Source organism: Aegilops tauschii, chromosome 7 (genome assembly GCF_002575655.3).
Source record: "Aegilops tauschii subsp. strangulata cultivar AL8/78 chromosome 7, Aet v6.0, whole genome shotgun sequence".
In the NCBI taxonomy this organism is placed as follows: Eukaryota; Viridiplantae; Streptophyta; class Magnoliopsida; order Poales; family Poaceae; genus Aegilops; species Aegilops tauschii.
In genome coordinates this window covers 539,602,885-539,616,548 of record NC_053041.3, presented here as the reverse complement: position 1 = coordinate 539,616,548, position 13,664 = coordinate 539,602,885, and the positions used below count along the sequence as shown (strand labels likewise).

Below are 13,664 nucleotides of genomic sequence, written 5' to 3'. Positions count from 1 at the left end.
GAGGAGGGATGCATTCCGGCCTAGCTTAAGAGTATGGTCAATGTCTGTTAAAAGTAATATCAAAAGGGGTTGAAAATTCCAAAAAAATTATAGCAAATGGGATATAAGTTTCTTTTTTTGTTTTTGTTCTTCACTGATATCTTATACGTATTTCATTGGATTTAACATGACATAGTACTAATTTATTTTTAAATTTGTTTTAGTATGGCTATTAATTTTTGGATTAAGAATATTTCGTTCCCCGGCAAAAATTTGCGAATTTTCAAAATTTCCCACATATTTAGTTAATTTTTTTACCCTGGTACTCACCAGAAAATGGCCAGCAATTCTAAAAATGGAAAACGGGCTGCAATAAATTCTATATGAATTAGAAAATGAGTAAAAATTATAAAAATAATAGCAAATGGGCTGCTCACGCCACAGATTTCGAGGCTGACTTGTTTACGCAAGGCTTTGTTAGTGAACACACGATTCTAGCAGCAGTGACTGTTGGATGTCCATCCAACGGCCGACGTGCTTCTTCAATCTCTGATCTTCCTGCTCCAGCCGCCTAAACTAGTGCCGGCGGGACTGCCTGCTCCCTCCTCTTGTGACCCGCTGTGATGCCGTGCAGGCTTCCCCGGCCCACCCTACTCCCTCCGCTGGCCTGGCCGCACGCAATCAACTGACTCCTTATTACGCGAAAAAAAATGATTCCTCCCACTGACATCTGGGGCGCACCGGTTGAGAGGCTGACCTGTGGGCCTACTAAGTTGACGCGTACGCAGGGCTTGTCAACTTAGTCAACAAACGATTCTAGCAGCAGTAACTGTTGGATTTGAATCGAACAGTCCTGCTGCTTCTTCAATCGCTGCTCTTCTTGCACCAGCCGCCCAAACCAGCGCCGGGGAGACCGCCTGCTCCTGCCTCCAGTGGCCGGCTGTGCTGCCGTTGAGGCCTCATCGCCCCCTACTACTCCTACTGCTAGCCAGGCCCTGCGGCGACGGCAGCCTCACACCGCAGCCGAACCAGTGAACCCTCGTACTCCTCTCCGCGTGGGCATCCACTGCCGCTTCTTCCCTGGCTCCGCGTCGTCCCCTTCCTAGGCCTCGCCGTTGTCCACCGCCTTGGTGCTCTCGGTGCGGCGTGGTCAACGTGGTCAACGACATTCCATCGGAAGAGTACTGTACGTGGAGAGGCTGACAGCTGGGTCCACGGCCACAGCCCAATTTTTTTGTGATTTGCCAAGTAAGTCGCTTTGTCAGGCCTGTTGGGCTGCAAATCTTTCAAGACGAGGAGAGCTTTCATTTGGCTGGCCGAGAAAATGGCCCATCAGTAATGAGAAATGGGTTGTACATTTTTAAAACACATCAAACCGGCAATTAGTTTCAAATATCTTTTTTTTCATTTCGAGATTTTAAATTACATTAATTTTTATGCGTGGAGAATTTGTTGGATTTTATATTGATATACATTTATTTTTAAAATCAGTTTGAATGTGAGTCGAAATTTCGGGATTAAAAACAGTTCGGACCGCACCGAAATATGCAAAATTTCGTATAATTTTTTAACCGTGGCCACAATATGGCCTGTAATGCTAACAAAAAGAATATGGGCTCCAAAAAAAACCTTAATAATTAGCAAATGGGCTGTAAATTATTAGAAATAATGGTAGATGGGTTGTATGCTGTTTTCCACAGATTTGAGGCTTTCCTAAAAAAAGGTTGACGCACAAGCACTGAATGTTGGATGTCCATCCAACGGCTGTCGTGCTTCTTCAATCTCTGCTCTTCCTGCTCCAGCCGCTCAAACAAGCGCCGACGGGACTGCCTGCTCCCTCCTCCCCGCGGCCGGCTCTGCTGCCGCGCAGGCCTCACCGCCCCACCGTACTCCCATCGCTGGCCTAGCCATCCCTCTACTCACCCACACCTGCTGTTATTCTCCGGCGACGGCAGACGAACTAGTAAACCCTCGTACAGTCGTACTCCCCTCCGCGTGGAAAACAACTGCCGAGTCTTCCCTGCCTCCGTGTCGTTCCCTTCCTAGGCCTCGCCGTCGTCCACCGCCCTGGTGCTCTCGGCGTGGCCTGGTCAACGACCGACATGCATCTGAAGTGGACTATACGTGGAGAGGCCGACAGCTGGGTCCACAGCCGCACGCAAGGAAATGCCTCTTTATTACGCGCAAAATAATGATTCCTCCACCTAACATCAGGGACCCACCGAAAGGGCCTCTGTATTTCGCGAAAAAAATGTTACCGCCGCTGACAGCTCGGACCCACCAGCTATATCTTCGCACGCAAGGAAGTGCCTCCTTATTACGCACAAAAAAATGAATACTCCCCCTGTTAGCTGGGACCCAGTATAGTGGCAGGCTGACTTGTGGGCCTACTAAGTTGACGGGGACGGAGGGCTTTGTCAACTTAGTCAATATGCACGATTCTAGCTCCAGTGACCGTACGATGTCCATCCAACGGCCGTAGTGCTTCTTCAACCTCTGGTCTTCTTGCTCCAGCCGCCCAAAGCAGCGCCAGTCGTGTCGCATGCTCCTGCCTCCCGTGGCCGGCTGTGCTGCCGTGGAGGCCTCACCGCCCCCTACTATTCCCACCGCTGGCCAGGCCCTGCGGCGACGGCAGCCTCACACCACAGCCGAACCAGTGAACCCTCGTACTCCTCTCCGCGCGGGCTTCCACTGCCGCGTCTTCCCCGGCTCCCCGTCGTCCCCTTCCTAGGCCTCGCCGTGGTCCACCGCCCTGGTGCTCTCGGCGCGGCGTGGTCAACGTGGTCAAGGAACGACTTCCATCGGACATGGACTGTACATGGAGAGGCTGACAGCTGGGTCCACGGCCGCAGCAAGGAAGTGCCTCCTTATTACGCGGAAAATAATTATTCCTCCACCTGACAGCTGGGACCCATCGGACGGGCCACTGTATTTCACGAAAAAAAACGTTTCCCCCTGACTGCTAGGACCCACCAGCTACATCTTCGCACGCAAGGAAGTGCGTCCGGGCAAAAAAACGATTCGCCCCCCTGACTGCTGGGACCCACCAGCTACATCTTCATAGGCAAGGAAGTGCCTGACAGTCGGGACCCACCTGGTCGAAGCGTACGTAGCGTTGTCATTCTGGTAGAGAACGTGTACGTACATATATACTGGTGGATGTAGAGGCGCGCACGTGTCGTAGTAGAGGTGCGCACGTAGCATGTACACGTACGTACAGTGGCCAGGGTGCAAGAAAGAAAATACGGCCACGTATGGGTACATACGGGCGGGGTCTCGAACGCCTACTCGTGCATACGTACGGCCAGGGCCCGTGTACATGGCTGGGTCGGAACGGAGAAACAGCGTCGTTGTCGTGTTCATGGGGAGCCAACCAGCTGGGTCGGAACGGAATGCGTCGTCGTGTTCATCGGGACGGCTTGGACGGAACAGCCGATGGAAACGAGGCCTGGCGTACCGCAGAACGGAGGAAACGGCCTTGTGTTTGACTGGCCACGTTTGAAACGGGATCCTGTTCATCGGGAGGGGTCTGGCGTACCGCAAAACGGAGGAAACAGACCTCCTACGGTCAAAACGGGGGTCCTGTTGATCGTGAGGGGTGTGGCGTACCGCAAAACGGAGGAAACGGACTTGTGTTGGAGCGCTACGGTCGAAACGGGGGTCCTGTTCATCGGGAGGGGTGTGGCGTACCGCAAAACGGGACTCCACGGGATACTGTTCATCTCCACCATCGACCCCCTCCAGCCTCCACGGGCTACTGTTCATCCACCGTCGACCTCCTCCAGCCTCCACCTGCTACTGTTCATCCACGGGCTCCTGTTCATCCAGCCTCCACCACGCGCTACTCCACTGGCTACTATTCAACCAGCCCTCTCCACGGGCTCCTATTCAACCACCCCCTCCACGGGCTACTGTTCATCCAGCCCTCCACCGTCTACTGTTCATTCTGCCCTCCACGGGGTGGTCCTGTTCATCCTGCCCTCCACGGGGTCCTGTTCATCCAGCCCCAACCGGCTCGATCGATCGGGGTCCTGTTCATCCAGAGGCAACACCACAGGGTCCTGTTCATCCACCCCCACCGGGAACTGTTCATCCAAACCCCCCCCCCCCCAACAACGCTCACTGTTCATCCAGAGGCAGCATCGATCGGCTTCAGTTAGCAGCAGTAGCGAAGGAATCGCTCGATCGGGTTCAGTTAACAGCCATCGATCGATAGCTCGGGTTCAGTAACGCGTAGCCTGCAGTGCAATCACTCGGGTTCAGTTAGAGCCCAACGCCTCGCTCGGGTTCACTCAGAGCCAACGCCTCGCACACACGCGCGTACGTGTACGAGAGAAACGTTCATCGCTCGGCCCCCGACCTCCCACCGTAACCGGGAACTCCCTGAAATTTTCCTCGCCCTCGCTTCTACCACGGTTTTTTCCGTCATGGACGGCCCAAAGAATGTCATGCAGCTGCGTCTCCGGCCCGCCCAGGATGAAAAGCCCATTTTCTGTCATGATTTTTTGTCATAGAAGTAGGAGCCCACCACATCTATGATGATACCGGGTTTTGTCACAATTATCGTCATAGAAGTGTCATATGTATGATAGAAAAAAAATCGTTTGGCCCAAAATGTCACGGATGTGTCTTTTTTGTAGTGTTTTCAGAGGGAGGAGCTTGTCTTGAAGATAACCAGGAGGAGTGTGAACCTCCTCTGCACTAAGGCAAGCCACACCAACATTTGTATGGTGTCATTTCAATATCTATGATTTTTCCAACTTGAATATGAGTTATTTTCTTGCATTTAATTATTTAAATGAATATTTCTTAGTGCTACTTATTTTTCATGCTTGAAATGCTTTGTTATGGTACTGGTTGAATGCATGAGCTAGTTTAAGACAGTAGAAGAAATTTTTATTGTGTGATTATGCTTTTATGAATAATGGTAGTTTCTTTATGTGATAAAATGATTTTTATATATTATGATATAATTAAAATGATGAATGATAAAAACCAGTAAAGTAGAACCAGTAAAGTTTAAATGATGAGTAATGCAAGCAGGAAATTTTGATGATGTTGATCTGTTCACTTTGAGTGGTATGTTTTGCATGTCGAATAGTTGCATGATCATGGCATATGATGACTCGAGTTATTTTATTTTCAAGTTAAACCTTATGTTAATCCAACTTGAACATAATGTGGATCGAGTCATGGTGCCACTGAACCGAGTTTTTCCAGTGCGACCACATTTGCCTTTATGGGAAGGTCTTGATTCGGCCCGTTGTCATGCCTCTGGTCGGTACCTCCAATGAGGGAAGGTTATGGGCGTGCGGTACCCTGGCCCGGTAAGCAGACATAACCTTGTGTGCCCGTTTGTTGTTATGGTACCTTGTCCCTGTTTGGGACCGTTTTTGCCACGACGGTGGCCGTTGATGCCTCTTGTAGGCACGGGGCCACCAATGACTTAGCCCAGTGGGGAGTTAGTCGGAGTGGCCGGGAGAGTGTCATGGCAATGGGAGGGTTTCGTCGGAATGCTATTGGTCCACCCGAATGGGAAGACGAGGCCATGGATTCCGTGGTGTGGGTAAAGTGTGCTACCTCTGCAGAGTGTATTTAATCTACCGATAGTCGCGTCCTCCGTTACGGACATAGCTTGTGAGTAAGTCACACCATGGATCAACATTAATTAGTAATCTTGCACACTAAAAGTTTATTGTTGGCACTGGTTATGTGATGATTTGTGAGATCATGAAAATGATCATGGTGGGAACCAAAGTGTTGGTTTCATTTGTGATCCGGGTATGATCACCATTCGGTTACGAGGTAACCCGTCTGGTAAGGGAGTCCGTGTGACTTGGTGCACAAGTTGATTTCACCACATCAGTAGTATGATTTGTATTGCATTAACCAGATTAATTGTCATGATATTGTTTGCCATTATGCTTATGTTTGTTGTGAGCTTGCAAGTACATTCTATGTACTGACCTGGCGTGTCATGCCAGATTTCAGGAAAGTCGTATCGGATTGGAGAGCTTCCCGTGTCTAGATCGTGTCCAGTCCCTGTGCTATGGAGTTCCACTTCGTCGTTGTTCCGCTGCCGCGTAGTTATCGTGATCGAGGCCCAGTCATGTTCATTAAATAATGTACATTCAGCCTCACCTTGTGTGTCGCTTGGCCTCGCTACTTGATGTAATATCAGACCTATGTTTCCGCTAGCATCAATAAAGCGGTTGTTTTCTGTACCAAGTTGTTGTGTGTTTCCAGAACACTTGATCTCTGGGCTGGCAACGCAAGATAAACTGGTTGCTCTGAGCCGGGGTCCCACAAATTCCAGCCACCGCAGAGCCCAGAACCACCAGATCCAATCTAGAGACCATCATGGAGGGGTTCACCACTTCCATTGGTGCCTCTCTGATGATGCGTGACTAGTTCTTTGTAGACCTACGGGTCCGTAGTTAGTAGCTAGATGGCTTCCTCTTTCTCTTTTGATAATCAATACAATGGTCTCTTGGAGATCCATATGATGTAACTCTTTTTGCGGTGTGTTTGTTGGGATCAGATGAACTTTAAGTTTATGATCATATCTATCTTTTTATATCCATGAAAGTTATTTGAGTTTCTTTGATCTCTTATATGCATGATTGCTTATAGCCTCGTATTTCTTCTCCGATATTTGTGTTTTGTTTGTCCAACTTGATCTATTTATCTTGCAATGGGAAGAGGTGCTTTGTAGTGGGTTCGATCTTACGGTGCTTGATCCCAGTGACAGAAGGGGAACCAACATATATGTATCGTTGCTCCTAAGGATAAAACGATGGGGTCTATTTCTACATAAATAGATCTTGTCTACATCATGTCATCGTTCTTATTGCATTACTCCGTTTCTCCATGAACTGAATACACTAATGCATGCTGGATAGCGGTCGATGTGTGGACTAATAGTAGTAGATGCAGGCAGGAGTCGGTCTACTAATCTTGGACGTGATGCCTATATAATGATCATTGCCTGGATATCGTCATGATTATTTGAAGTTCTATCAATTGCCCGGCTAACAGTAATTTGTTCACCAATCGTTTGCTATTTTTCTTGAGAGAAGCCACTAGTGAAACCTACGGCCCTAGGGTCTCTTTCTCATATTATTTGCCTTTGCGATCTATTTTCCTTTGCTTTTATTTTCAGATCTATTAAACCAAAAATACAAAAAATGCCTTGCTGCAATTTATTCTTATTTATTTTATTTGGCGTTCGATCTATCAATCTACTACAATTTCCTTACGTCTGTTTGCCTACCTTTGGGCGCCGCTACCCGAAAAGGATTGACAGCCCCTTTTACACGTCGGGTTGCGAGTAGTTGTTATTTGTGGGCAGGTGTTGTTTACGTTGTGTTGCTTGGTTCTCCTACTGGTTCGATAACCTTGGTTTCATCACTGAGGGAAATACCTACCGCTGCTATGCTGCATCATCCCTTCCTCTTTGGGGAAATACCGACGTAGCTTCAAGCCGCATCATGCATCAATATTATTCTCTGAGAATCTTGCTTAATTCTGTTAGGATAACCTTCAGGATATAGAGGATCTTGAGTCATTTTACCACCTCTAGTCACTATTCTAATAGCGCGACCATTCATTTTATTAAGAAAAATCATTTTGTGAATTAGAGACTTGCTCCAACTGAGTATGAACCATGGATAAATGTTTACTCAAACCTCTAACATCATTAGCAATCCTAAGCATCAAATCACTCAAACGATCAATCATGATAGCATTTTGTTCCAATTGTTTGCTAACATACATGTTGAAGTGTTCTTGCTTAACAATGTAATTATCAAATTCATCTAGGCATTGACTAGCAGGTTTATTATAGGGAATATCACCCTCATCAAATCTATAAAGAGAATTTATCTTTACTACCTTTGTCAGGATATCGAGTCCATGTATTTCTTCAATAGGTGGTAAATTCTTGACATCTTCAGATTTAATACCCTTTTCTTTCATAGATTTCTTCGCCTCTTGCATATCGTGAGGACTGAGAAATAGAATACCTCTATTCTTTGGAGTTGGTTTAGGTGATGGTTCAGGAAGTGTCCAATCTCAGCATTTCTCTACATATTATTCAATAATTCTTCAGCCCGCTGAAAAGTTCGCTCCCTGAAAACACAACCAACACAACTATCTAGGTAGTCCCACGAAGCATGGGTCCATTATAAAAGATATCAAGTATTTCATTTTTCTTAAGAGGATAATCAAGCAAAGACTTAAGTAATTGGAGAAGCCTCCCCCAAGCTTGAGGTAGATTCCCTTCTTCAATTTGCACAAAGTTAAATATTTCCTATAAGGCAACGTGTTTCTTATGAGCAGAAAAATATTTTTTAGAGAAGTAATATATCATAACCTGGGACTATGATACGTCTCCAACGTATCTACAATTTTTTATTGTTCCATGCTATTATATTATCAATCTTGGATGTTTTATAATCATTTTATAGTCATTTTATATCACTTTTCGGTACTAACCTATTGACATAGTGCCAAGTGCCAGTTATTGTTTTCTGCATGATTTTTACATCGCAGGAATTCAATACCAAACGAAGTCCAAATGCAACGAAACTTCACGGAGATTTTTTATGGACAGAAGACACCCAATGGGCCAAGGCAGCGCCCTGGTGGGTTGTGCCCACCTCGGGTGCCCCCCGGACCGCCTCTTTGCTCTATAAATACCACAATATTCCAGAAACCCTAGGGGAGGCAACGAAAATCAATTCCAGCCGCCGCAGAGTCCAGAACCACCAGATCCAATCTAGACACCATCACGGAGGAGTTCACCACTTTGATTTGTGCCACTCCGGTGATGCGTGAGTAGTTCTTTGTAGACCATCGGGTCTGTAGTTAGTAACTAGATGGCTTCCTCTCTCTCTCTCTTGATTATGAATACAATGGTCTCTTGGAGATCCATATGATGTAACTCTGTTTGCGGTGTGTTTGTTGGGATCGGATGAACTTTGAGTTCATGATCAGATCTATCTTTTTATATCCATGTAAGTTATTTGAGTTTCTTTGATCTCTTATATGCATGATTGCTTATAGCCTTGTATTTCTTCTCCGATATTTGGGTTTTGTTTGGCCAACTTGATCTATTTATCTTGCAATGGGAAGAGGTGCTTTGTAGTGGGTTCGATCTAACGGTGCTTGATCCCAGTGACAGAAGGGGAACCGACACGTATGTACCGTTTCTACTAATGTTAGAATACAACTTGTAATAGGATTAGGACTCCTACTCGGTTTGTAATAGGGCTAGGTCTAGGACTCCTACTCGGTTTGTAATAGGGCTAGGTCAGGTGTGGCTTGGCTCTTATATATACCTCTTGTACTGGCACAATATTGCATCAACAATTATTCAATACAATTCTACATGGTATCAGACTTTCGATCCTAGGGTATGGCTAACCCGCCAGCCCCGCCACCGCCGCCGCCGCCCGGCTACTTCGAGCAGCGCCCCGCCATCGTTGCCGCCAAGGTCGCCGCAGCCACGGCCTCCTCCGCCTCTACCTCTGCTCTAGCTTTAACCCCACCAATACCCCCTTCCATCTCCTTCACGGACACCATCTCCGATATTAGCCCCTACATCCCCATAACCCTAGACATTGCTGCTCACAACTACTACCATTGGCGTCACCTCTTCGACGTCCACGTTGGGCGATGCAATCTTCGCTCTCACGTTGCCCACGACTCTCTTCCTCAACTTCATGATCCGCAATGGGTCAAGGATGATCTCACCATTATTCAATGGATCTATATGCGAGTCTCCACAGAGATCTTCAATCTCATCCACTGTGACGGTGCCTCCACCGCCGATCTATGGGCAGCCCTTCGTCGGCTCTTCCAGGACAACATCAACACTCGCGCCAACAATCTCCACACCGAGCTTCGGAATACGGTTCAAGGTGATTCACCAGTCGGCGTCTACTGCCAACGCCTCAAGGCGATCGTGGATGAACTCCGCGAACTTGGTGATCCAATCGACGATCGCCACCTCATCAACGTCCTCCTCGTCGGCCTCAGCGAGCGGTTCAAGAAGCAGGCCTCCTTCAACCCTATGATGCGTCCGCGTCCCTCCTTCGCCGAGGTTCGCTCGATGCTCCAATGGGCCGATCGTGCCCTAACTACAAAGGACTCCCGTCCTCAGGTCTTCACTGCTTCTCCTCGCCCGCCTGCGTCGACACCGCCACCTCCACCAACAGCACCTCCTCAACCATCCGGCTGGCGTCCAAGTCCAAACTACCGGGGCAAAAACCCGCCGCAGTTTCGCATGGCGTCCGCTCCTACTCCGCCCTCGGCTCCACCAACTGCACCACCACCGCCCCTGGCTTCATCAACTGCACCACCGCCGCCGCCCGGATGGTGCCCATCTCCTGATCCATGGACAGGGTTAGTCCAAGCGTGGCTTATGCCCTCGTCCGCCCCTACGCCATATGGTGCCCCGCCTGCCTATACCGGTGGCTGGCAGCCCGGTGCTCGCCCTCACACCGGCGAGCCCGTCCTCGCGCCCCGACAGCCGACGGCCGCGTACCACGCTGCTCCCGCCTACGTGCCACCGATCTACAACACCAGTCCTTATGCATCCTATGGCGCTCCATCGTCCCCCTACATGCTACAGTACAATGATGGTGCCTCTCCCTTTACGCCGATGCCGGCCCTACTGCCGACGCCACCACACCCGCAAACTCCCATGACTACACCGGCCTGTACTTCGACTCCGAGCTGGGACCAAGCTGCTTTTCTACAAGCCATGAACAACTTTGTTGCACAAGGGAACTCATGTACGGATTGGATTTTCGATTCTGGTGCTTCTCGTCATATGTCTGCATCGAGTAATTTTCTTTCTTCTTGCACACCTTCACCTTTTCCCTCCATTACTCTCGATGATGGATCCTCTATTCCTATTTACTGTGTTGGTTAGGCTCAAATCCAATCCGCAACCAAGCCTTTGCTTCTTCGTGATGTTCTTGTAGCTCCTGCTCTTATTAAAACTCTGATTTTTGTTCGCCAAATCACCACTGATAATCATGTTTCTGTTGAGTTTGACCCCTTTGGTTTGTTTGTGAAGGACTACCCGACCAAAGCCGAGATCGCTCGATTCAATAGCTCCGGTGATTTATATTCTCTTCATGGTGCTCCGGTCGCTGCTCCTCCAACATCTATGGTGGCCTCTGTTGATCTGTGGCACCAACGTCTCGACCATCCCAATAAAAATGTGTTATCCGCACTTCTTAGTGAATTTTCAATACCTTGTAATAGAGATTCTCATAATTCTTCTATGTGTCAGTCATGTCAATTGGGCAAACATGTTCGCCTTCCCTTTAGTTCCTCTCAACCCTCTAGTACTTTTCCTTTTGAATTACTTCATTGTGATCTCTGGACATCACCAATAGAAAGTGTATCTGGTTTTACATATTATCTCGTGATTCTTGATGATTTTACTCATTATGTTTGGACTTTTCCTTTACGAAACAAATCCGACGTTCATAATATATTCCTTAACTTTCAGCGCTATGTCTCGGTCCACTTTTTCCTCCCTATAAGATCCATACAATGTGATAATGGTCGTCAATTTGACAACTTTAAAAATCAAAATTTCTTTCTACAATATGGAATTCTCTTATGTTTCTCCTTTCCTTATACCTCCCCTCAAAACGACAAAGCCGAGCGTTCTCTTTGTACTCTTAATGACATCATTCGCACTCTACTTATTCAATCTTCTATGCCGTCGATGTTCTGGGCAGAGGCACTCCACACGGCCACATATTTACTCAATATTCGTCCATCTAAAGTTAACCCACAAACTACTCCTTACTTCTCTTTATTTCTCTCTCATCCAAATTACTACGACATTCGCGTCTTTGGTTGTCTTTGTTTTCCAAACTCCTACTCCACTTCTCCTAACAAACTTTCCCCGCGCTTTATCCCGTATGTCCATCTAGGTTTTTCTGACGAGCACATGGGTTATCGTTGTCTAGATCTTGTTAGTGGTTGTGTTCATGTGTCTCGTCATGTAACATTTGCTGAAAACATTTTTCCCTTTTCCGAGCGTCAACAATTAGATTCCAACTCACCCGCGTCGTCCACTAGTCCCTCTCATCGCAATCATCTTCCCTTCTTTCACCCGCCGACCAATCCAGCGAAACCAGCCGTAGTAGCAGATTCTGCCGCCACCACTTCTGTCATCACCTCTGTCCCGGCAGAGGAAAACACATTACACTCTAACGCGGCAGACCTCCTACAGCTGCGGTCTTCACCACCATCCCCTGCGTCCTCTTCCTCCACTGCGCCGGACGCGTCCACCACATCTTCCCCCACCCCTCCTGCTCATGCTATTCCCGTTCCAGCTCCTACTAATGATCATACCATGGGCACACGTGCCAAGTCTGGGTTTTGTTTACCTGCAAAAGATCGTCTCAATCTTCATGCATCTTTATCTCCTTCCTCTCTACCCACATCTTACAAATCAGCTCTCCTAGATCCTAATTGGGCCGCAGCTATGAAAGATGAATATGATGCCCTTCTGTAGAATAACACGTGGCAGTTAGTTCCTCGTCCTTCCAATACAAATATCGTTTCGGGCAAATGGGTTTTTCGCCATAAATTTAATTCTGATGGGAGTCTTGCACGTTATAAGGCTCGATGGGTATGTCGTGGTTACTCTCAGCAACACGGCATTGATTATGATGAGGCTTTCTCTCCAGTTGTCAAGCTCAGCACTATTCGCACTGTCCTTAGCATCGCCGTCTCTTCTTCCTGGCCAATTCATCAACTAGATGTCAAAAATGCTTTCCTTAATGGCTCTCTTCAAGAAACAATCTATTGTCAACAACCTCTTGGCTTCGAACATTCCTCCTATCCTAATCATGTTTTCTTCTTCAAAATCTCTTTATGGTCTTAAACAAGCACCACGTGCCTGGTTCCAACGTTTTTCTACTTATGCTCAAACCATTGGTTTTACCCCTTCCCGTTCCGACACTTCACTCTTCACCTTTCATCACAACAACAACACTGCTTACCTTCTTTTATATGTTGATGATATTATCCTCAGCTTCCTCACAACAATTTTTAGATCATATTATCTCTCTTCTTCGCCACGAATTCTCTATGACAGATTTAGGTCTTCTTCACCACTTCTTAGGTATTGCTGTTATCCGTGACTCCTCTGGTCTTTTCTTGTCTCAACGTTAGTACACTCTGGATCTTCTTTCTCGTGCGTGTATGCTTGATTGTCAAACTTCTCGTACCCCTGTTGATACAGGTTCCAAACTCTCTGCCGACGGTGATCCTTTCTCTGATCCTTCTCTTTATCGTAGTCTTATCGGTGCACTTCAGTATCTTACTCTCACTCGTCCTGAAATTTCTTTTGTTGTCCAACAAGCTTGTTTATACATGCATGATCCTCGTATTCCACACTACAATCATGTCAAACATATTCTTCGATATCTCAAAGGCACACTAGACTTAGGTCTTCATATCAACAAATCCTCTCCCACCACCTTGACAGCTTACTCTGATGCAGACTGGGCTGGTTGTCCAGATACTCGTAGGTCCACATCCGGATTTTGTGCTTTTCTTGGTAACAATTTGGTTTCTTGGTCTTCAAAAAGGCAGGTTACAATCTCCCTCTCGTTTGCTAAAGCTGAGTACCGCGTTGTGGCTCACGC

The 13,664-nt window shown here is 47.3% G+C and overlaps 1 protein-coding gene across 1 annotated transcript; it reads left to right on the top strand.

The window, feature by feature from the left end:
- Positions 1-9,397: 9,397 nt before the first annotated feature.
- On the top strand, positions 9,398-10,918 carry LOC109734136 (uncharacterized). The gene has a single exon (XM_020293362.1). The coding sequence runs from the start codon at positions 9,398-9,400 to the stop codon at positions 10,916-10,918; it is 1,521 nt and encodes a 506-aa protein (XP_020148951.1).
- The last annotated feature ends 2,746 nt before the right edge of the window (positions 10,919-13,664 follow it).

What these genes read in the sequence shown, in the direction of transcription:
- LOC109734136 (XM_020293362.1), top strand. Translation starts at nt 9,398, where the DNA reads ATGGCTAACCCGCCAGCCCCGCCACCGCCGCCGCCGCCCGGCTACTTC.